The following is a 22110-nucleotide window of genomic DNA, read 5'->3' as shown; positions in this document are numbered from 1 at the left end:
TCTATTCACCTAATAACTGGAAATATTTTAAGCACCACAGAATATTAAGCAAAATTAGTGTTTTCTGATATTGAGATTAACAAACGGAATATTATAAGAGAAGAAATAATGAAACAATTAATTACCTTATATTCAAGCTTTATCTTTTTAAAAGTTCAGTGTACTATAACCAACAGTTTCACAAATGGGTATGCAAAAAGGAATGAGTTTTAGAAGCAGTAAGAGACATGATCAATGATAAATCTTTTCTAATTGCACTTCGCTTTGTTTTGAAAAACAACAGCGCTATCCACTGAGAGGCCCAGAGCAACAAATGGATGCAGGGAATTTACTATAAGCTGCAATATAACTACTGTACATTGTCCTTGGACGCAGTCCCCAAACAGTGTCTCCCCACCGCTCTTTGCTCTCAATCTTCACCACGTTGTGCCATTTCTTGTAAGCATTTGTTAGCTTGTCTCTGGGATGGGCTCCTTGGAGAAAGGTCAGTCAAGCAAGCAAGGTTGAAGAGAGCGCAAAGAACTGGCAGTTTTTTCTGAAACTTGCCTCCCATCTTGAGGACCAATGCCCAAAGGACACAGGACCAGCAAATGTTTGAGGCTGTTCTGTAGTCCAGACCTTATACAAAGAAGAAGTGATTCAAATGACTCTGAAGTGTGTACACTAAGGAAGTGGCAACAGCCCAGAACAGCCACTGGCCCTTGCTCAGTGTTCAATCTGCCATCCATATATATAAAAACAAAGTAAACCCACCATGGAAGAAGCATGGAGATTTGGGAATACTATTATTTGCAAGATGCAGATGGTAGATGGGTCTCCCCTGGGAACCTCACCATGAGCTGGACTAGCTCAAATTAATAACATTTTTTCCCCAATTCAGTCGTTACAATTTCACCAGAAGCTTTTTCCATGGCTCTTCAAGGCCCCCTCACTCTTTGATCGCTTCTGCCAGCCAGCATCAGCTATCCAGCATGGCCAGCTGCCTGTGGAGCAGCCTGGGGTTGCCATGGAGACTATGCCAGCATGACAGAGGGAGGGTGAGGTAGATGCCAAGTGTAGCAGGGACACGTGATTGCTAAACCACCATTCTTGAGGTCCATGTGACAGGCGAGCAAGATGCAGGTAGAGGTGAGCAAGAGGAAGTGAGAGAGGAAGGAGATGTTTAAACTGAGCAAGTGTTCCTGGATGTGATCCATTGCTTCTATCAAATGAGACAATATGCTAGGTCTTCGTGAATGTTCAAATATCAAATCTACTGGGGCTGGAAGACGGCTCAACAGCTAAGGGTACTTACTCTTCTTGCAGAGGGCATGTTTGGTTGCCAGCACCCACATGATAGCACATAACCTCCTGTAACTTAAGCTCTAGGAATTCAAGTTCCTGCGGATCTAAGACCTTCTCCCGCCTCCTCTGGCCTATGAATACATGTGATGTCCATAAAACACTCTCATGAACACATATATGTACAAATAAATAAATAAAAATGAAGTGAAATCCATTAATACACTCATCAACCTATCAGCCAAATACACATAAATATGTGTTTACTATATGCATAGGCACACACATTCACACAAATGTCTTTGCTACATATAAGATGGGTCTGGATTTTTTTAATATCTGGGAACAGTAATTCTCAAAAGCCAACAAGATTGGAATGTGTTACCGCTTTATTTGAGCACATTATCATAATATTGATCATCAGTCATGATTCACATTCTATTCTGTGCCATTGACAAATGATGCTTTGACATTTATTTTTCTTACTTCTGTATAAAACCCAAAGCTCTGCCTTATGTACAAACATTCTGAAACCAGGCATGGGTTTGTGGATAGAACTACAGGCTCCAAAGGAATGACCCCTGAATTCAAGGCTCTAAACTACCCAGCTCTCCAAGACTCTTCTGCCTCTTTAAGTGGTTTTCTTAGAGCCACTCACCACTATCCTAGTTCTCTCTGTCTCTTGGCACATGATAAAACTGGATGGCTCTGTAGTCTGCTTTGCCTTTGAAATAAGGCTGTGTAATGTATGATTTCATTTAACACTTCATCCATTTCCCCCAGTGGCCATGGAAACCTGCACAGGTGGAGAATCCATTGGCTAAATGCCCAAGTTACCAGTATTATATAAGACTCCATTTCATGCCCTTGATAATCCAACCTGAGAATGCACAAAGCTCTCTTTTTATCTACTGAAACCAGGAACTGCTCTCTCAGACCACATAACTCAGTTTACTCTCACTAATATGCATCCTCCTTGTTAAGTTATAAAATACTTGATTGAAGATATTGTTATCCATTACCACTAGGAGCCCAGGGAGCTGTGACAGACTCTCCTTTCGATGTCCACATTAACGAGCACATAATGACCACCAGAAGCAAGCAACATGCATAAAATACTCTACAATAGGAAGGAAGTTTCTGTGTGAGCTCCATAGAGGGTAACGTTGTGACAGGATGAGTTTTCACAAGAAAGTGACACTTGAATACCAGTTGTACTGAAGAACTACTACACAGGGAAGCTCCTGATACAACAGTGGGGGTCTGCAGAAGGGAGAGAAGGGTCCAGCGCCAACATTAGCAGCACCAGCCATATCAGCATCAGCAGTTAAGGGAAAGAACTGCGACTTTGCAACCAAAATCTCTACATCTTTAGGATACGTTAAATTTGGATTTTTTTAGGTGGGGGGAGTCAATTTTTCTCAATGTATATATCCAACACAGTAATTTGGACTGTTACCCTTAAAATATTAGAATAATAAAACTGAAATATATTGCTTAAAGTCTTGTTTTACTTGCATTTCACCTGGCTTCCAATATTTTCACTCACTGACTGTAACCATCCTACACGTGGATATAAAGAACCTAGGGACTGGATGTATTGCAGGACGGGCTACTTAGAGACTAAGGCTTCATCTTCAAGTATTAGAAAAATCATTCACAAAATACAGACTAATTTTTTTATGTCTTTTGTGGGGGTTATATGTGGAAGGAAGAAAATGTCCCTAATAATCGGTTAAAGTTACTTCAAAAAAAAAATTAACAAAATGACTTTTCTGTGAAAGGCCTGCTCTAAAACCGAGTTGAGGAATTCAGCAACTTTTGAGTTATCTTCTTCCCACGACTATAAGCAGCCATCAAGATGATAGGGAAAAAAATCCACTGCTATAAAACAGTTTGGGTATTTATTTTCCTTTTACGGGAACAAGAAATCTATAACATAACTGATTATAATATGTACATTATGCTGATTGGTCACTTAATAGACAGCAAGTCAAATTTGAATGACAAGCATCAAATCTTAGAGCAGAGTCCGAGACTATTCAAATGAAGCAAGCTGCCCCATCCTTACTCAACTCTTGTCAAACTCTGAATAGGAATGTTTGAACTTCTAATATAGAAGTTATCTTCTAACTCTCAATTTACCCTATATGTTACAGTGCATTTTTAACGATTAATAATACTTAAACATTGCTATTAACTAAAGCCTATTGTTAATTTAAATCTATCTCATCTTTCCCTAATGTCCTCTTATTTTGAGGAGCCCACAAGGGACTCTGCACAATATTTAGCTATCCCACCTCTGTGGGCTCTTGTCCATATCTTAGACTTCTCTTGTATTGAAGACCTTAACAATTCTAATGGCATTGTTCCTATAACACATAAAATGTTTCCTACATTAGCCTGATGTCATGAGCATCTCACAGGAACACACAAAGGACAAGTGCTATTCTCAGCATGCTTTATCAACAGCTCAAGCTGGAGCATTGTAACTGACAATTTTAAAATTTGCTTGCTCATATTCTTGAATACACAACTATATTTTAATGCCCACAACTTGGTACAATGGTCCCTCCCTATTTGTAGTGTACTGGTCCCAGCATCTGCCATGGTACACTCAAGTCCCTTAGGTAAAATAGTGCAAGGTCTATATGACCCGTTCATGTGGTCTTTAGGTTTATAACAGCTCTTAATACCACAGCTTCGAAAATAATATAAACACTATGTGATCAGCCATCACACCGAATTTCATAAACATCAACATAAACAATGAAAATCACTCTGTGTATACTCAGTATAGATACTAAGAGTTGTTTTATTTTTATGTTTGTTCAAGTTTGTTTGAGCCCTTGCTTGCAAAATACCAGATACAGAAACCCAGATTCGTCATCAAAATATCCCAAGTGCCATGGACTCTTGGACAAGAACTCTTCACACACATAAACAAATTGCAGAGGTTCTCTCTTTCCACTGTGTATCCCAGGACTTCAGTCAGATTGCCAGGCTGAGTGGCAAGAGCCCTTACACACCAAAACATATCACCGGCCCAAAGTTATTTAGTTACTTTTAAAGATTTATTTATTGATTTATTTCTTTTATGTGTATGAGTACACTGTAGCTGTCTTTAGACACACCAGAAGACTGACATCAGATCTCATTACATATGGTTGTGAGCTACCATGTGGTTTTTGGGAATTGAACCCAGGACCTCTGGAAGAGCCGTCAGTGCTCTTAAACTCTGAGCCATCTCTCAAGCCCCACCACCACCACCAAAAAATTTATTTTATAAGTAGTGACTTATATAAATTATAATTTCATTTCAAATATTCATTAATAACTTTCACTTGTAAATACCTTTTCTTCCTACTGGGTTGCCTTGTTGAGCCTTGATAAGAGGGGGTTTTTTTGTTTGTTTGTTTGTTTTGTTTTTTTGTTTTTTGCCTAGCCTTGTTGTGCCACTTTCACTTGATTTCCTTTGGAGGCTTGATCTTTACTGAAGGGAAACTGAGGAGAAGTGAACTTGGGAGAAGGGAGGTGACATGAGAACACGTAAGAGTGTAAGAGGGGGAAAACTGTGGTTAGATAAGAATAAACCTTTAAAAAGTAAACAAATAAGAAAGGAAGGGGGAGGGGAAGAGGGGAGGGAAGAGAAGGGAGAGGAAAGGAAGGAAGGAAGGAAGGAAAGGAAGAAGGAAACACTAAGCTCATAAAATACAATTTTCACAACAACAAGAAAAACCCATTAGCATATTACAATGATATTTGAATTACGTTTTCTGGAGATTTTACTACTAAACATATTATAGCTGGGTATAAAAATACCAGGATAGATAGAAGTGCTTTTGAAGATGAGAACAGTTGCCTATGGCAGAGGGACTCTTTATCCCTCCCCAGAGCCACACACATAGCTTAGTTTCTTGAGTTGCTTGGGGGCTTCACATAACTCTTTCCAGCCACACTAATGTTAATCGAATCACGAGTCCCCCAAGACCTAGCAATTGGCATATCTCAGTGTTTTGAGAACACAGGAGGATTTGAGTGTCTTACTTGGTAAGCCACCAAATGGAAAATTTCAGTGGAGAAAAAAAAAAGAGTAAACATTGTATTTAAATTATTAATTAGCTCTTCAATTAAGGAGAACAAAAATGATTAGATTGAAACTATAAATTTTATAGACAAAAGATGGATGTCAAAATATGCATGGTATCTCATACCTATGACGTCAGCACTCAGAAAGTAGATGCATAACTATGAAAATTTTAAGGCCAGCCTGGGCTATAAAGTGAATTGCAAACCAGCTCATCTATAGTGTGAGACCCTATTTCAAGAAAATACAAATGGAAAGAAGAAAAGGGAGGAAAGGACACACAGCAGGGATCCACATGGTCCTATCTAATACCCTCAGGAACACTGGGTTAATACATCCCAGAGTGTGTATTATACAAATTCTCAGAATAACTTAAACAGGAATATCTCAAAAGCATGAGATGCCTTTGGCAAATACTCAGGGGTTGGGGTTGGGGGTGAGGGTCCTTTTCTCACTTTCTTTGAGACACAAAGCCAAGATCTGAAAGACCATACAGATTTCAATCGTTCACATGGAGGTTGTAAGGAAAGGTCCTGATGTGACCAGCCTCTCAGCACAGCTTCTGATAACACACACTAATCAGGAACACCAGAACCCTCTCTAGAACTAAACTGAATCAGGGGTAATGAAGACATAACTGAGTGGAGTATCCAAAACCCATGATGCATGAGCACAGAACCACTGCAAAGCTGTGAGAGGTAAAGGCTCTATCCACACTGCTCTTTGAGTGGTGAGCCAAAAAATACAATCTCACAAGGAAACTACCTTACAATACACTTAGCAGGTCAGAAGGACTTCTTCCAGTGTAATACCACATTTCGACAATAACACAGTGCAACTATAAAAGTTTCGTGTTTGAAGAGAATTCATTCAGGCATAGGAAATTTAATGAGGCAAGGAATTTTGTGGCAAGAAAGTCCAAATGACAAATATGAATGTTTATAAACACAAATTTATTATATTAATTCTGAATTACAAATATGGATAAAAGTGTACATGAAACTACAAGATCTACTCTTAAAGTCACCTAGTTAGGACCTAAATATTTTAATTATGTTGCAGTATCCAAAAACCATAATAACCCAAACACACTTAAATACATTCCTTATAAATGAAAATTCAATGTGTTCCACATGTAGGAATCAAGGTCTTACCTCAGAATCAACATTTGGACAGTGATAGAGTTTGAAATAATTTACTTTACAGTTTCAATATTCTAATGCATAGACAGTATCTGAAATTTACATCTATTGGGAAACACATACTTTGGGAAAACAAGTCTGATCTTAATAATTAAATGTGCTAATCAGTTCTAATGTTATCATTTCTCCTCTCACTTATCCTTCAAATGATATTCACAGAAGAATGCTCTCTGAGTTCTTAGGCAGAGCAGCATCTCCCTTGTGGTTCACAATGTAGAACTGAATGTGTACTTTGAGGTAACACTTTTCCATGAAAATATGAAGTTGGTGAAGTTCTATAAGTATGTTCAACATTATTCTGCAGCACAGTATCTAGGATCTTTGAATCCTACTCACAAGGAGGTAATCTACCTTTGAGAAATAACCTGCTGTGTCTAAGGATGCCTGGAAACACAAGGCAGGCAACTTAGCAATGGAAGCATTGTGTACAATCTTTTTATGGAAACTCAGTCACCTCTTGGTAACTACCATATTCATATCCCAGCCATCTCCAGCTAGGTGATCTGCTTTATAAATTCCTCTTTGATGTCAATACATACTTAAGGTAGGCTTCAGCAATGATGACATCATCCCTATCCTCCATATCCTCCATCAATTGTGTATCTAGAAGCCCGGCATGCTTTAACGTTCCTATGGCAATTTTGTGCTGTATCTAACTATGCTTCCTTTAAAATAGTTTAAGGATCAACCCTCAAGGATAAACACATGGAAACAACCTTGCTAACTAGTAAGTAGATGAGGTGACTTCAAGTTCACATGCATATTGTAATGGCAATTAGATTCTAAAAATACTAGAAGAATGTCTGCGTTAGCCTGGAAAAAAAAAAAAGGCAGAAAGATGTTCAAAGTAGCTGTAGCTGAATAAATCTAAGACATGGATGGAGTGGGGGAAATGTGACAGTCAGAAGATTTGGTCCTTTACTTGGTCGCCTTTGTAGGTAGCACAGGCAAAGAGAAGATTTGAGCCTTCTGGACAACGTGAAAAGGATGGCTTGGAGGGAGGCAGAGTGAAGGCAAGTGTTCCTGCCATCAGGACTCTGCAGCAGATAACTAAGATGGAGGCCCTGGTTGAGAAGTCAAGTAAAGAGAAGCAAGAGATTCAATCAAGATGAGGAGCAGCCCTCCATATTTAACCAATACATGTAAAAGTAACTTTGCAAAATCTTGATAATCCACATGTGTCAAGTACTCCAAAGCATCAACACCTAGAGTTTGTAAATCAAAGCCAAATATTTAACAGGAACTGAAGAACAATTTTAAATTAGTCAAAGAACTGCCAACGTTGTCTACTGAACAGTCTCATTTACTCAGGAAATGGATGGCCTTCTTGGCTGTGCAGAGCTTGCAGGCTTTGTCCTGCCCTGGAATGTCCCATCATCCCGGCAAACATGCATCCGATGTAGCCTGAGCCTTAGAGATGACTGGATTGGGATCTGTGGAAGGTAAGTGGGGTTACATGAAGTCACGGAAGTGGGATCTTATCCTTACAAAACGAAGGATAAAGACACATACAGAATACGAGTGTGTATCGGTTCCTCCAGCTGAAACATGAGCAAAGAGAAGCTCCTGAGACTTGTACAACTCACAGGAAACATAAGATTCACAAAACCCTTCCCATGGTTTACAGAATACAAATAACTGCCAGCCAAGGAAAAGACCTTTGGAGGAGTAACTACCTGCACACTACATGGGGATTCTGCTAACCCAGCTTTTGTGAGCCACTCACCTGGGCTGGGATGGATTTTTCTGGGGTGCAGTTACCTAACAGTCACAGATGCTCCAGGTAAGTAACGCTAATGAACGCATTGATTCACCAAGCTTCTCAGAATGAATTATTCCTTCAATCTGCCTTTGAGGTGGATACAAACAGCTCCCAGGAAAGGCCAGAGAGCGGAAGACCCTGTGAAGGAAGAGACAAGAAGGCTGTACCTGAACTAGAAAGAGAGCCCTGACCAGAAACCAAGTGCGGAATTTCTCAGTCTCTAGATCTATTGTAAGAAACCTTTGGTCTGCGCCACCACCCTATGGCATCTTGTTTTGATGCCAGCCTAAGCTGTACCCAGAGTCTTTTGGGATTTTGATTAATGAAGTTCCCCACCCAAAACCAGGTAGGACCACTGGCAAAACACCCTTTGGCATGTTGTTACCTGATGTGGGAAAACATGGTATGTTTCTAGGTCCTGATTTAGGTCTAATTTATGCCATTCAGCATTCTAGTCAATCTGCAATGTTACAGATCAACCACAGACAACTTTGTTAAAACACCATCTGTTCCCTGCCATCCGTAAGATCTTCACGAAGTCTTCTGGCGTCACGGGACTCTGCACATCCCACCACCACACACTGAAACTTCTGAAACCCAACTGTGGGCCTATATTTGAAGCCAGTGTGCATGGGCGGCTTACTTCCTGACATGATCATGGGAGTTTCCAAGTGCTGGTAGAACCGCTAGAAACTGCTGGACAGCAGGTGCCTAACCCAGAATGACCATCTCATCTTGACTGTCCTTCTTGACGCCTTGCAAGGAACCCAGAAGTAGACTTATTCTTTCAAAATGACCTGGAGCAGTCACCCTCAGAGATACACCAGCAATAAACACCTAGGTAGCAACAATGTGCTATTCAGTAGAAAAACTGCAATCACTCTTATAGAATGTGTGCATTAATATAAATTATTAGTACGAATGGTGAGCCTTAATAAGCTACAGAAAAATTTTAAAAACGAATTTATAGTCCACATAACAGTTTGTTTTAAATACAAGAATGAGTAGGAAGAAAAATATGCAAGAGATACAGTTGTGTAAACATGAAAGATACTGACAGAGATTGTAACGATAAGTTAGCGCTAACATCTTTGGACCAGAGTTGTGAATTTCATCAAGTCACTGAACCCTGACCCACCCCGCCTAGAAAGCTCCGATGATAAATGCCTGGAGATTGTATCCTGCTATCTGCAATCAGGTTGGTATTGTGGAAGGGTATACTGAAGACCTGTGTGCTCAGTAAGTTCCACTGGACAGAAATCCACTGTGCTGCTTTCAGGATGGCTATAATTTTTAAGTGCTCGAATATGGAAATACACATGTAAAAACTAACGTGCAGTGAGAGCCCAGTGAATAACTTTGTTTTTAGCTTCCCCAACAACCCAGTTCAAAGAAAGCCAGTGCTTCTCGGCTCTGACAGCAATTCACCCTCTTGCATCTTGGCATCGCCTGCCACTCTCTGTGTACAAACTGGGATGCTGTAAAAGACAGTTTGTCAGCCTATAGGAAAGACATGTCAGCTCATCGTGCTACACTGTGGGAAGGAGAGAGTACATTTAACACTGAGGGGTCTGGAGGCCTTGTGGAAGGAGACTATGTCTGACCGGATAGAAAAATATGGCTGTAACACCATTTAAGATTTTTTTAAATTATTAATTATGGTTTATTTTATTTTTTATTTTTTACACTCCAGATTTTATTCCCCCTCCCTGCCCACCTATTCCACTGTTGCACAGCCCATTCCTCCTCCCCACCCCCCTCTCTCCACGATGATGTCCCTGCTCCCAACTCCCCACCCCACCTGACCTCCAGTCTCCTGAGGATTAGGTGCATCATCTCTGACTGAACACAGACGCGGCAGTCCTCTACTGTATGTGTGTTGGGGGCCTCATATCAGCTGGTGCATGCTGTCTGTTTGGTGGTCCAGTATTTGAGAGATCTCAGGGGTCCAGATTAATTGAGACTGCTAGTCATCCTACAGGGTTGCCCCCTCCCCCATCCTTGGCTTCTTTTAACCTTTCCCCAAAACATGATTTTGAACAGGTGAGTTGTAACCTTTCACATAGAAAAAAGCCCCACACCTTAAAGGGGAAGACAGCCTATCTTGCTCTGTAGGGATACACCCAGAATGTGTTGTGTGTACCTCTTATGGCTTCTTACTCTTATTCTGCCCAGTTCAGTGAAAGTACCTTAAGCTACTCATTCACTCTTTTACAGTTCTCAAAAATGTCTTCACATTTTAACCAAGCCTCGAGCTCAGTGTTCACTACAACACACCCCGATCCAATCTACCAAGCAAGAGGTGTCACCTAACTGCTCATTATACCAACCACCTTCCTGTTGCTTCCTTTCACAGTCTGCTTCCGTCTAACATCCACCAAGTGCAAGAGAAGATCACCCCTGTACATGTTCTGAGTGCTCAAATACCAAGAACGGCACCGTTCTACAATCCCTCATGCACCTGAGATGAAGAAAAACGACTTTAGATTTGTAAGGGAAATAAAACACCATGCCTAAAATAAACAGTACCAAAAGCATGTCTTCCCAAATACATAAAAACCTCGCATCTCGCTAAGTAACATACTCCGTAGGGACTTTTAATTTCCCTTCCTCATTTTCTTCACGCATTTGGAGACTGTGTAACAAACTAGCATTTCATAGCCTCTCTTCACTTCTTCCTATTGGCAGGCTACAGTTGGAGCGATAATCTCTGCAATCCTATTCAAAGACTTTTTAAAGAAATATACTGAAGACCATATATATATATATATATATACATATATATGTATACGTATATGTGTATGTGTGTGTGTGGAAATATATATATATATATATATATATATATATATACACACACACACACACACATACACACACGTATACATATATATATGCATGTATATGTGTGTGGAAGTCCAAACACAGTCATGCATCTAAACTGTTCTGATAAAGCCTCCTCAATGCCAGACACCGCAGCCCCCCTCTCGAGACAATAACATTCTAGAGGTAGCTTGACAGATTTCACTGTTGAGGAGCGATAGGGGCTTCACACTAACCCCCCTTTTAAAGTTACTAATTTTTGTGCAAGAAGAAAAAAATGCAGGGAAAAATTATTGACTCCACGTGAGATAACTTTCAGTACTTAACGTCACACAAAGGACTAAGAAGTAGGTTGCCACTGAGCTGCCTTCTTTTGTGCACTGCCCAGCGGCATGCCACACCGCAATCATGATAGCCATTAGTGAAGAGAGTGTGCTGTAACTGTGTTTGTAACGGAGCTCACATTCTGCTCTACAGGCAAGAAAAGATTTTCTATACCAACTCATAAAAATTACCATGTTATTAAAGTACATCAGAAGTTCCAAAGACCATGTTTCACATTAATTGTGGCATCATCTCCACAAACCCCTGAGAGTTTCATCTCAATAGGCAAAGACAAGACAGGCCCAGAGGTCAGGTAAACAGAAATCCCCAATGCCACTGTCATTTGGATGGCTGAACTAGTAGAACTGATCAATTGTTTGTTTGTTTGTTTGTTTGTTTTTTCCATAAGCTCTTAGTGGCCAGTATCCAAAATCAGCTCAAAGCAAACAACACAAAAACTTTGTGAAGGATCACGAACCAGTTTAGCCAACAAAACCAAGGTTGTCCTTGCAACTTGCCATGGTTAGCATATTTACTGTGTGACAATCACTAGTTAAAATTTGGAGATCAGTGATAAAATAAATTCCCAAATGGAGTAACTCTGGTAAAGAGGCTACTATGTATAACAGGGAGGGGGTAAGCACATGTCTCTGGGGGAATAGAAAAATGTAAATAAAGCAATGTATTTTCCTTAGATTGGTGCCAAATTCTACTTCCCAAATGAGCATGCACCTGAGACAATGCATACTATGCACAACATTGAGAAAGTGTCTACAATAGAGACAGGTAAGGGAAAGTTGAGAACTTTCCCTGCACTTTTTTCTTCTTGCACAAAAATTTGGTAGTTTAAAAAGAGGTTAGTGTTGTCATGGTTTGTATATGCTTGGCCCAGGGAGTGGCACTATTAGAGGGTGTGGCCCTGTTGGAGTAGGTATGGCCTATTGGAGTAGGTGTGTCACTGTGGGCATGGGCTTTGTCCTAGCTTCCTGGAAGCCAGTATTCTTCTAGCAGCCTTCAGATGAAGATGTAGAACTCTCAGCTCCTCCTGCACCATGCCTGTCAGGATGCTGCCATGCTTCCTGCCTTGATTATAATGGACTGAGCCTCTGAAACTGTAAGCCAGCCCCAATTGAATGTTGTCATTTATAAGACTTGCCTTTGGTCATGGTGTCTGCTCACAGCAACTTTTAGAACCCTCTCTAAGCCCACTCCATTGCTTCACTTATCAACAAGACACAGAATCAGTGAGTGCTAAACTGTTCTCTTTCATAAAAGCCACAGACAAGGCTTAGAACCATGATCCCCAATCAGATTTCATCAAATAAGGTCTACGGCTGTTAGAACATGGAAAGAGGGAAGATAAACACGGCAGAGAAACTATTTCAATCACTAAGGAAAGAGGTAAGTAGAGAAAAGGAGAAATGGGTACAGGGGAGAAACATAGGATTCACAAAAGAAAAGTATACAAGCTAATGGAATGTTTAGCCTTAACAGTATTTTTAAATGAAGCCAACTAAATCTCAGGAAAATATGATATTCCTGCAATCGTATGGGCATTTGCTTTGCAATTACAATGCCCATGGTTTGTCAACATCATGGGAAAAGATATCTTACTTTCTCTATGATAAAATATTAATGATACAACTTCTTTGGAAGAACCTTGACAACATCTGAACAGTTCTCAGGCAGTCCCTTTGAGACTCAAGAATCATGCTCCTATCTATGAGGACTTCTTAAAAGCAGAGAGCTGAATTATAGCTCTTTTCTATTAGCACAACTTGGTTTACTGTTGAAGAATTGTTCTTTCTGGAAATTAAATTACTCTAAGTTAAAGAGGATGACTACTATGTTACTCTAATATTTGAAGTACCAATAAAATATTTGATGAGGATTAAAATTTGTCATAAGATGTGGGCATTTTTGGTAGAGCAATCATACCCAGAATCACATAAAACATATTTATTTTTAATGTAATTATTTCTAACTCTGCCCATGATTGGGCCTATTGGTACTGACACATTAAACACCAATTAGACTCTAAGAAACTTCACTGGGGTAAAATATGCTCTGCATAAGAGCTATCTTGGATTAGTATTTATATGTGGTTTGGGAAGTTAGCTTCTGACAGGATCCTTTTCATGGTCAACATCACTTACAAGGCCATCCAATTAATTTTTGTTAAAAATTAACATGGAGTTTAAGAAAGAAACCCTAAGGACAAGTCACTTTAGAGTTAGCCATTCATAACTCAGTTGAATTGCATGGATCATCCTCACTATAAATCAGCCAGGGCAGTAGGCACTCCCCTGACAATTCCTCAGATAGTGACAAAACAGAATGAAATATTCAAAGAACTCAACTACTAAATGAAATGTTGTGAATGCTTCTATGTTCTGAACTCTACAATGCAGAATCCTTTTAGGTCATGCCAAGAGGGAACACTTCTTTATTACTTCTGATGCTTCTTTCCAGGTGAGGGGAACTTAATTAATGAAACACTTCTGGCCTCTGTCCAACCTTTCACTTCCTCAGCCTCTGAAGAATACAGGAACAGGTTGCCTGGCTGCTTCTTTCTTCCCCTGGAGATAACCTTGTCTGCAGAGAGCAAGACTGGGATCTACCAACTCGAGGAAGACAGATGATGGACCAAGGACCTGAGATGTCACTCAGTTGTCACATAAAGCTATGTTTAGTCCTTGGATGGAATTTCTTTATTATCTTTTCTCCTTCCAGTTTCCCAACCTGCTTAGAAGTCAGGGTAGGGATATTTATTTCGCTCCTTAAAGACATTACTAATCCATATTAATTCTCTGCATTTCATAATTTTAAAATAAACTATAAATATTCTCTACTAATGATGTTATGTGTTTAAATGATAGAAGGTATTTTGGTAGACATGAAGAGTCTCCTGAACCAACAGAAGTGATATGTATCATGTTCATAGATGTATGGTAACCAACATACATCTTTTAAGTCTAATTTCTAAGGTCAGTTCGTGTTGCTACAATTATTAAACAAATAAAACAATACTAATGAGAAAACCCTGGCCCTTACCTATGTTGGATAACCATACTTAGTCATTTCAATGGCATAACTAACAGTTCCCCTTGACCTAATGCTATGAACCATTGCTTTCAGAAAGTTGGATACTCATGTCATTCACAATTTGTGGAACTTTTTGACACACACACACCCATACTGACTTAACCACATATAATTGGCTCACCTGTTTACTTTGCTCAAAAAAACAAGCTGACACCTCTTGCTATAACATTCATTTTACTCTGAAAACATAATTGGCAGTTCCCACAACAAAACATAAATTTGAATATAAATAACTATGTTGATTGTCAAAACTCTTCCTTGACTGAAGATAAATTAGTCTACTGTCACAGGGGTCATTTTCTGTAACAAAGTCTAGGAAACATCAGAGTGTGGTGACCAGATAACATATGCCACAGAAGGTAACAGCTACACCAACTTGGGAGAACTCAGGGATACCCAAGGAGATCAAACCTGGAAGAGCTGACACGGCTCACACGCCTGTTCTCACTGTAGCTCCCTGGAGGAGCGAATCCGTGGAAATGACATCTGAAGTTCAGCAAGGCACCAGTGCGCACTTCAGTTCTCTTTCTGATGACATCATTTGGAGGAAGTCGTCTCCTATCCATACACTTTTTGCTGCTTACGCTTCCTTTTCTTCCCTTGCAATGATTTTCTGGTGAGCACTGAGCTCTCTGCTTTTACCCTGAGCAGCTGTTTCAGATCTGACCTCACAGAGTGGTGCTGATTAAACAGTTTACTCACTGTACAACATTAATCTTTGTAGAAAATTTGATCTTAATCAGGAGGCTGACATAACAATAATAAAGAATAGCAAAGTCTTGAGATTTCTCACTACTGGGATATAACACGTGTTGAAAGAAATGGTGCTGGGAGATAGAACTTAATTTCATTTACCTTAATGGTTATATATTTCAATACATAAAGGAATTACATATTTTGAGATAGAAAAATTGTCATTTTGATGCCAATCTACAACATATAATATTACAATGGTCTATCTATATAAAAATAATCTTACAATAATGCCTATTATCAGAGGGCATGGGAATCAATGTTAATAATTCAATTAATAACATATGTCTTAATTAGTAAGCATAAGTTTGCAAGCCAGGTAGTCACATACTCTATATTCAAACCAACATTTTGAAATATTCTACATTACTGTACCCAACTTACAGTTTAATAAGCTGGTTTTGATGGTCACATAAATGGCCAAGGGAAAAGAGCTAAGAGACAAGAATTGGCATTCACTAAGAACTACATTATAAGTGGCTCACACATTGGAGAACACGAAGACAGCATTACATTATTGAAATTTACCTTTTTTTGAAATTTACTTTTCCAAAAGCTTTTATAGAATACCACAAATATATAGAAAAAAAACTGGGCCATTTCCTACAACCTGTGTGTGATTGCTATATGAATTTAAAATAGTGGAATATATTGCAACATGTATATACACATACATGCACACACACATATAAACATATATAAACATATAAAAATAAGTTTAGCATTCAGCACACAACCTGATTAGGGTAATAAATGGGTGAATGCATGTTTAAGACAGGAGTTTTAGGAACTACTGTCTCACTTATCTGGTTACTGTTTGTAACCTGTCTATATAGATGTGTGTGTGTGTGTGTGTGTGTGTTCATATACATATATATGTATACATATACATATGTGTACATATACACATGCATATATGTATACATGTATATGTATACATATACATATATGTATATGTATATGTACACATACATATATAGAGATAGAGAGAGAGAAAGAGAGAGTATAACTTCAATATCTTAATGTTGATGTACCATTTCCTACAAATCAATTAACCAAGATACAAACCTTGAAGTCACCTCAACTGCCATGTGATTAAAAGGTGAAGAACTAGAATCACCATCATCATCCCACCTTTTATGAGTATTTTAATTTAATTTAATGGACTAAGATCATAGGATGATAAAATATTCCTATGTGTTTCCTGTGTTGGAGGTACTGTTTGTGAATGTAATTGGATTCATTAAAACTAACCAGGCAGTTTATTAATCAGTAGGCTGGGTTGGCAGACAATGTGATGGAAACTATTTATGTATGCCATGTTTAATATTTTATAGTCATATAAAATGCTGCGAGTTTGGCATGTAGTCAGACAAACTTGAAGCTAACAACAAGAATCGTGAACTGTTTTTCTGAAATCAACTTTTCACACGCAACAATAGACAGCTCATATATCCATCAAAGGACTTTATCTTTGGAATATGGACAGTAATATGGCTTATTACTTATTAATAAGTCACTGGGATAATTTGGATTTTAAAGTTTACTTACCTGTAAGTAAGTTAGCAGAACAATATTATGCAACACCTTTAACAAATTGGCTTAAAAACTAACTGCAACGTGCCTGATTGAATTTTATTCATAGTTTGAATTTGAGTTTAAATATGTCCAGCTATGTGGAATCTTTTCAAAGTGAAAATTATGTCACCAAGAGTGACACATGTGTCACTTTCCTTTAACTTGACAGCAACATTCCCAAAGAGAAACACTACAAAGGGTGTGTTATATTCTATTCATAATGGGGGGGGAGCATTCTGGGGAAGTTGGAAATATAAACATATTTTAGGCTGGCTCCAGTTGGCTTTTACAACTAGATGTACTGGTCCACACAAAGAATACACAGTTTTATAAACAAACTGCTAGAGGTCATTTCAAATTTAAAAGTAATGGTTTTCCTTTATGAAAGAGAACCTGCAAATATATTTAAAAAACAAAAAACAAAAAACAAAAACAAATCAAAACTGTGCAGAACTCTTCAACAATTCCATGTGCATGCCCGCCAGCAAAGTTACATTTTGGGAAGAGGCAATTCACATTCAATTACATGCACAAAGTAAAATTCATTTTTCACTCTTACAGTCCATTATGAAAGTGGTATTTTACTTAGAAAATATTTAACGAAACTTCCATTTGCCTTTCCCAACTAATACTTTCTGAATTTCATTTTCCTTCTCTGTGATGATCCACCAAATGGGAGGAAGAATTGGTGATTCTATTGTATTGCGAAAGATGTGTGGTAGCTAGTAACACTGTCATTTGACTGCGCATGACTTTTATGACAAACAATGCAAACATTAATGACATCTATGGTGATTTGGTTTTACAAGTGCACACACACACACACACACACACACACACAGTTAAATAACCCCTTTGCACAAGACTAGGACAATTTCATTAGAGCACCAACCTCATGCACTTGCTAAAACTGCCATTCAGTCAGGTACTATCATTTTCAACCCACAATATAGCATAAAAGTCTCATGCAGAAGCCATGGAGTTTTTCTCACGCCCAGCAGCTGCTCTCTGGAGGCACACACAGGCACACAGTGTTGTCAACTCGTCTGTAAGAATCATGGTTAAAACTGAAACACTAGACTCAAGGAAAGGAAAGGAAAGGAAAGGAAAGGAAAGGAAAGGAAAGGAAAGGAAAGGAAAGGAAAGGAAAGGAAAGGAAAGGAAAGGGGAAAGTACACCTCCTTCATCTAAGGCATGCTTCTGAAAGAAATTTTACATTGATATAATGCAAGGGCTCCAAGAGTGTGCTCAAAGCGCTCCTGTAAAGTTGCCTGAATGTGAATAAAGGTGAAACTACAGCAGTGTTGGCAAAGGAATCGCAGCGTTCCCTTAAGCCAAGCAGAGTAGCCTCCGGCGGTGCTTTTCCCACGCTCGCTTGTTATTAGTAAAATTACAGTCCTTCTATATTCCAACAACTAATTCCAAGCATAGCCCATCTTCATTCAAGCTTTGGACCTTGTAACCCACAGACCAGTACGGATACTATTCAACATTAACAATGGATTCTGCTTGGCACAGAGAATCACTAAAGGAAGAGGCATCTGGCTGTTGAAAGCAGCTATTCCATACACGAGGATTCTTGCCTCTATTGGCCATACCTCCCATATATCAGATCCCCCAAATCATGCACTGTTCTACGTTGGCAATCCAAAAGGAGTCATATCAAACAATCTTCCACTGGATTTTAGTAGCGGGGCTGGGGAGCCTTCCAATTATGTTGATACATGCTCACCAGCGGGCACATCAACTGAACTACCACCAGTGGAAGTGTGCAAAATGAGGTAACTCATGGGCAGGGGCAACACCTCCCCATTTTCATGGAAGTCAATGCAGAAAATTCTCGGCGTCTTAAATATCAGTCACACAGTTCCTAAAAGTGAACTGTCCGTCATGCTTATCGGGCCTGATTTTTGCTCATTACATATCTCTTTTCTAAGCCAACATATCTCTTAGAGAACATTAGGCATGCATACGTATACAGCCTTGCAGAGTTGAAGCACAGCAGATCAGTTCAAATGAGGGAAATACAAACCCCTTGCAAGCACAGCCTCCCCCTCTATTATCCTCTTCTTCCACACCCTTCATTACCCCGGTGTTTACAGTGAAAACGCAACTTTGGGTATTTGAGAAATAAGTGGCTCCTTGTGGAAAATACAGAGATGCACATCCCTCTAAGCCCCCAAGTCTGTTTTCCGACCCCCACCCTCCGACCGAGGAGGTTGCACCTCCTTCCTAGAGACTTTACTCTGAACAGAGTGGCTCAACATGCTGAGTATCAATCGATGAAAACACATTACACACAAGAAGAAGAGGAAGGGGGGAGCGAAACGCAGCTTTGCTTTCAGCCATTAATTACGAATCACCCAAATATCGCTACGCCTATCTCCCATGCACAAGCACCCTTGCCAAACCTGGCTGTCAGGCAGCGCTTTCCAGAGCCTCGCTATCTATTGTCAGGACAGAGAAGCCCCCGGAAGCCTGTGAATCCCTCTGAAAATGCTTCCTCGGAAACGCTAAATATAGACCAAAGGGGTCTGGGTCTGGCGAGCAGCGGGAGACTGAAGAAACGGCCATGGACGCATATGACTAAGTCTTTCCATTTTGTTCTAGCCAAACATCGTAATGACATTGAACATAAGGGCAAAAGACTGGAAGGAAGTCTTCCCCGCCCCCACCCCGTCTTCTCCGGTATATTAGGGACGTCATGAATGCAACCGGGTTGCTCTGGAGGGTGGCGGGGAGCAGTCGGTGTTGCCCTATATACGCGTCCTCCGAGGTAGAGGGGTGGCAGGGAGGGGAGCACGCGGAGAAGCCACTTGGTAACCGCTCCAAGAAAGACACTGACCCCGGACCCCGTTGCGGGGAGAGCCGCCTTCCAAGAGGGGAGCCGGTAGGATCGCGGTCCTCCCCCGGGGCAGACAGCACCCCACTGCCGCCCGCCGCCACCCCTAGCCCCGCTGGAAGCGGAGGACCAACCCCCACCGGCGGTGAGCAAGAGGACGACGCCCGGAGGATGCGCCCGGCTCCAGCAGCTCAGCTAAGGCAACTCACCGAACGGCGCGGCGCCCGACTGCTTCCTGGCGAACATGCACCCGCCGCCAAAGACAGCTCCTCAGTCGGGGGAAAGGCGTGCGCGCCGCCGCCCGGCTTCAGAGCAAGGTCCTGACCTTGCCCAGCTGCAGCATCCTCCGCTTTTGTTGTCGGAGCGCGGCCGCGGGACAAGTGATGCTGGCGGGGAGCAGGGGCGAGCGCGGCAGGCGAGAGGCGGCTCCCGACGCGAGTGCGCAGCGCCCGGCCCGGCCGCCCCTCCGAGCGCGGCGAGCGTAGCGCCCCCTGCCCGACTCGGCGGGCGCCGCGGGATGCTCAGGGTTCCGCGGGGCTCCCCGGGCTCGGGCCGGGCTACCGAGCCGCCGCGCCCGCCGCTCCGCTCGGCCGGTTGCCGCCGCGGGCGCGAGCCTGGGCCGCCCTGGCGCCCGGCGCCGAGCGCTCTCGAGCTGCGCCCTGCGCGCCGCCCGCGCCACCTGTGTCGCCGCCGCCGCCGCCGCCGCCGAGAGCGAGGCTCCTCCCGCCGCGCGCCGCAGCTCAGCCTCCGGCTCAGCCGCGGCGGCCGGCTCCGGCGCTTGGCTAGTGAGCGAGCGAGCGTCCGCCCCACCACCGAAACCTGCCCCGGGTGCGGAGCATGCCCAGTGCCGCCGAGAGAGCGCGGCGCCTCGCCACGCGAATTCCACTTCTGGTTTTCGCGGCGGCAGCAACAGCAGCAGAGATGGGAGGAGGCGGCTCAGGTTGGGAGAGGGCCGCGCATCCCCGGGAACAGACAGCACCCGAGATAGAGCCTACGCGGAGAGTTGATTCTGCGGGGCAGATGTTGGTCTGCAAAGGGGCAGCGATTGAGGGGTTTTAGAGTAGCTTGTGAGTTAAGGAGAGCACCGGGCCAGCCATGAAAGCTAGTGGATGGGGGTGGATGTTCTTGTAGATTCTAGGGTTCCAAAGCAAAGAACGCATGACGTCTGTGAAAGGTTCTTTCGTAGTGTTGGGGCCCCATCTCCACCACCTCCTGCTCTGATTATGCTTTATGCAAACTCAGTCTGGTTTTAAAATCTGGAATATGAGTAAACTTCCTACAAGGAAGACCCTTGCTGGATCTAGAGCTTTAATGAATTCTCTTCGTCTTCCTGTCACGTCTCACCCAGTTGTCTTCTTGGACACCTCCACGACTGTTTTCCTCTTCTCTTCCATTGTCCCGTGCTAAAATGAAAACTTTGCTCCTCCTCCACTGACCGCGGTGGAGTCTGTGAAGCTTGCTCCATTTCCAACTGAGATTTCCGAATGTCTCTCAGTTAGTCAGTCATTAGGCAACACAGAGTGCTAAATCTAGCAAGCAAAGTCACACTATGAAAAGTCTTGTTGGAAAACGAAACCCATGCCAAGTTCCAAGGCAGGCAGGCCCTCAGGACCTTCATCTATGTCCCTGTGTGGCTGCAAAGTCTGTCAGTCACATGCAGGACAAATACGTCCCATAATTATTCCACCAAAGATCCTTACTTTGAAGCCAGCCCACCCCACCCTACTCTTTCCCAGAGCCATTTTCTGAGACACAGATAAATGGACCAGGAACCCCGAACTTGTAATAAGAGGGGTTCCAGCTTCAGTAATCTCAGGGACATTTCTATTCAGTTTGCAAGAGATTATCCAACAAGGTCAAAATGCTTGCATTAAATCTGAGATAGCCTCTATTATTCTCTGGAGTTAGTGAAAGGCTGAGGCAAGTGGAAAGAAAAGTTAAGCAGACTAAATATGTAAAGGAACAGACAAGAGATTGAGTAATGACTGTTCACAACAGGGAAATGTGCACCGTCAGTCATTCCATCTACCTCTAGTAGGCTCAGTCTCACTCCCAAAAGTTGTTCTCCAGTGTAGGTTCTCCTTCGAAGCTGGTGTGACATTAACATAGCCTGATTCCTGTGAGGGAAGATATGTGGTCATTTGCAGGTTTGGTTTTTTGTTTTTTTGTTTTTTTGTTTTTTTTTTTCCCACATCAGCTTCAGTTGAATCTGGAATTTGGGGCTTGTAAGGCACACCAGCTGTCACATCTCGTGTGTGTGTGTGTGTGTGTGTGTGTGTGTGTGTGTGTGTTACATAATAAAAGATGCGCTTAGCCTCTGTGTGTCTGTTTCTGTTTGTACTTGTGTGATTTGTAT

General features: G+C 41.6%; 1 protein-coding gene and 1 long non-coding RNA gene across 3 annotated transcripts in view; both read right to left on the bottom strand.

Annotated features, from left to right (window-relative positions):
* Positions 1-20593, bottom strand: part of Ctnnd2 (catenin (cadherin associated protein), delta 2) — an 856811-nt gene extending 836218 nt beyond the window's left edge. For both annotated transcript variants that reach the window (NM_008729.3, NM_001355502.2), the window contains exon 1: positions 19964-20593. In NM_008729.3, the coding sequence (NP_032755.2) occupies positions 19964-20000 (37 nt within the window). In that variant the 5' untranslated portion in view covers positions 20001-20593. The remainder of the gene's footprint in view (positions 1-19963) is intronic.
* Positions 6303-19957, bottom strand: Gm31953. Its single transcript, XR_875097.3, has 2 exons — positions 19324-19957; positions 6303-8470 (listed from the first exon to the last, which is right to left on the bottom strand). It is a non-coding gene; the product is annotated as a predicted gene, 31953 (long non-coding RNA).
* Positions 20594-22110: the final 1517 nt, after the last annotated feature.

This window comes from Mus musculus, chromosome 15 (genome assembly GCF_000001635.26).
Source record: "Mus musculus strain C57BL/6J chromosome 15, GRCm38.p6 C57BL/6J".
Classification (NCBI taxonomy): Eukaryota; Metazoa; Chordata; class Mammalia; order Rodentia; family Muridae; genus Mus; species Mus musculus.
The sequence above is the reverse complement of the archived record's forward strand: the minus strand, read 5'-3'. Positions and strand labels throughout refer to the sequence as shown.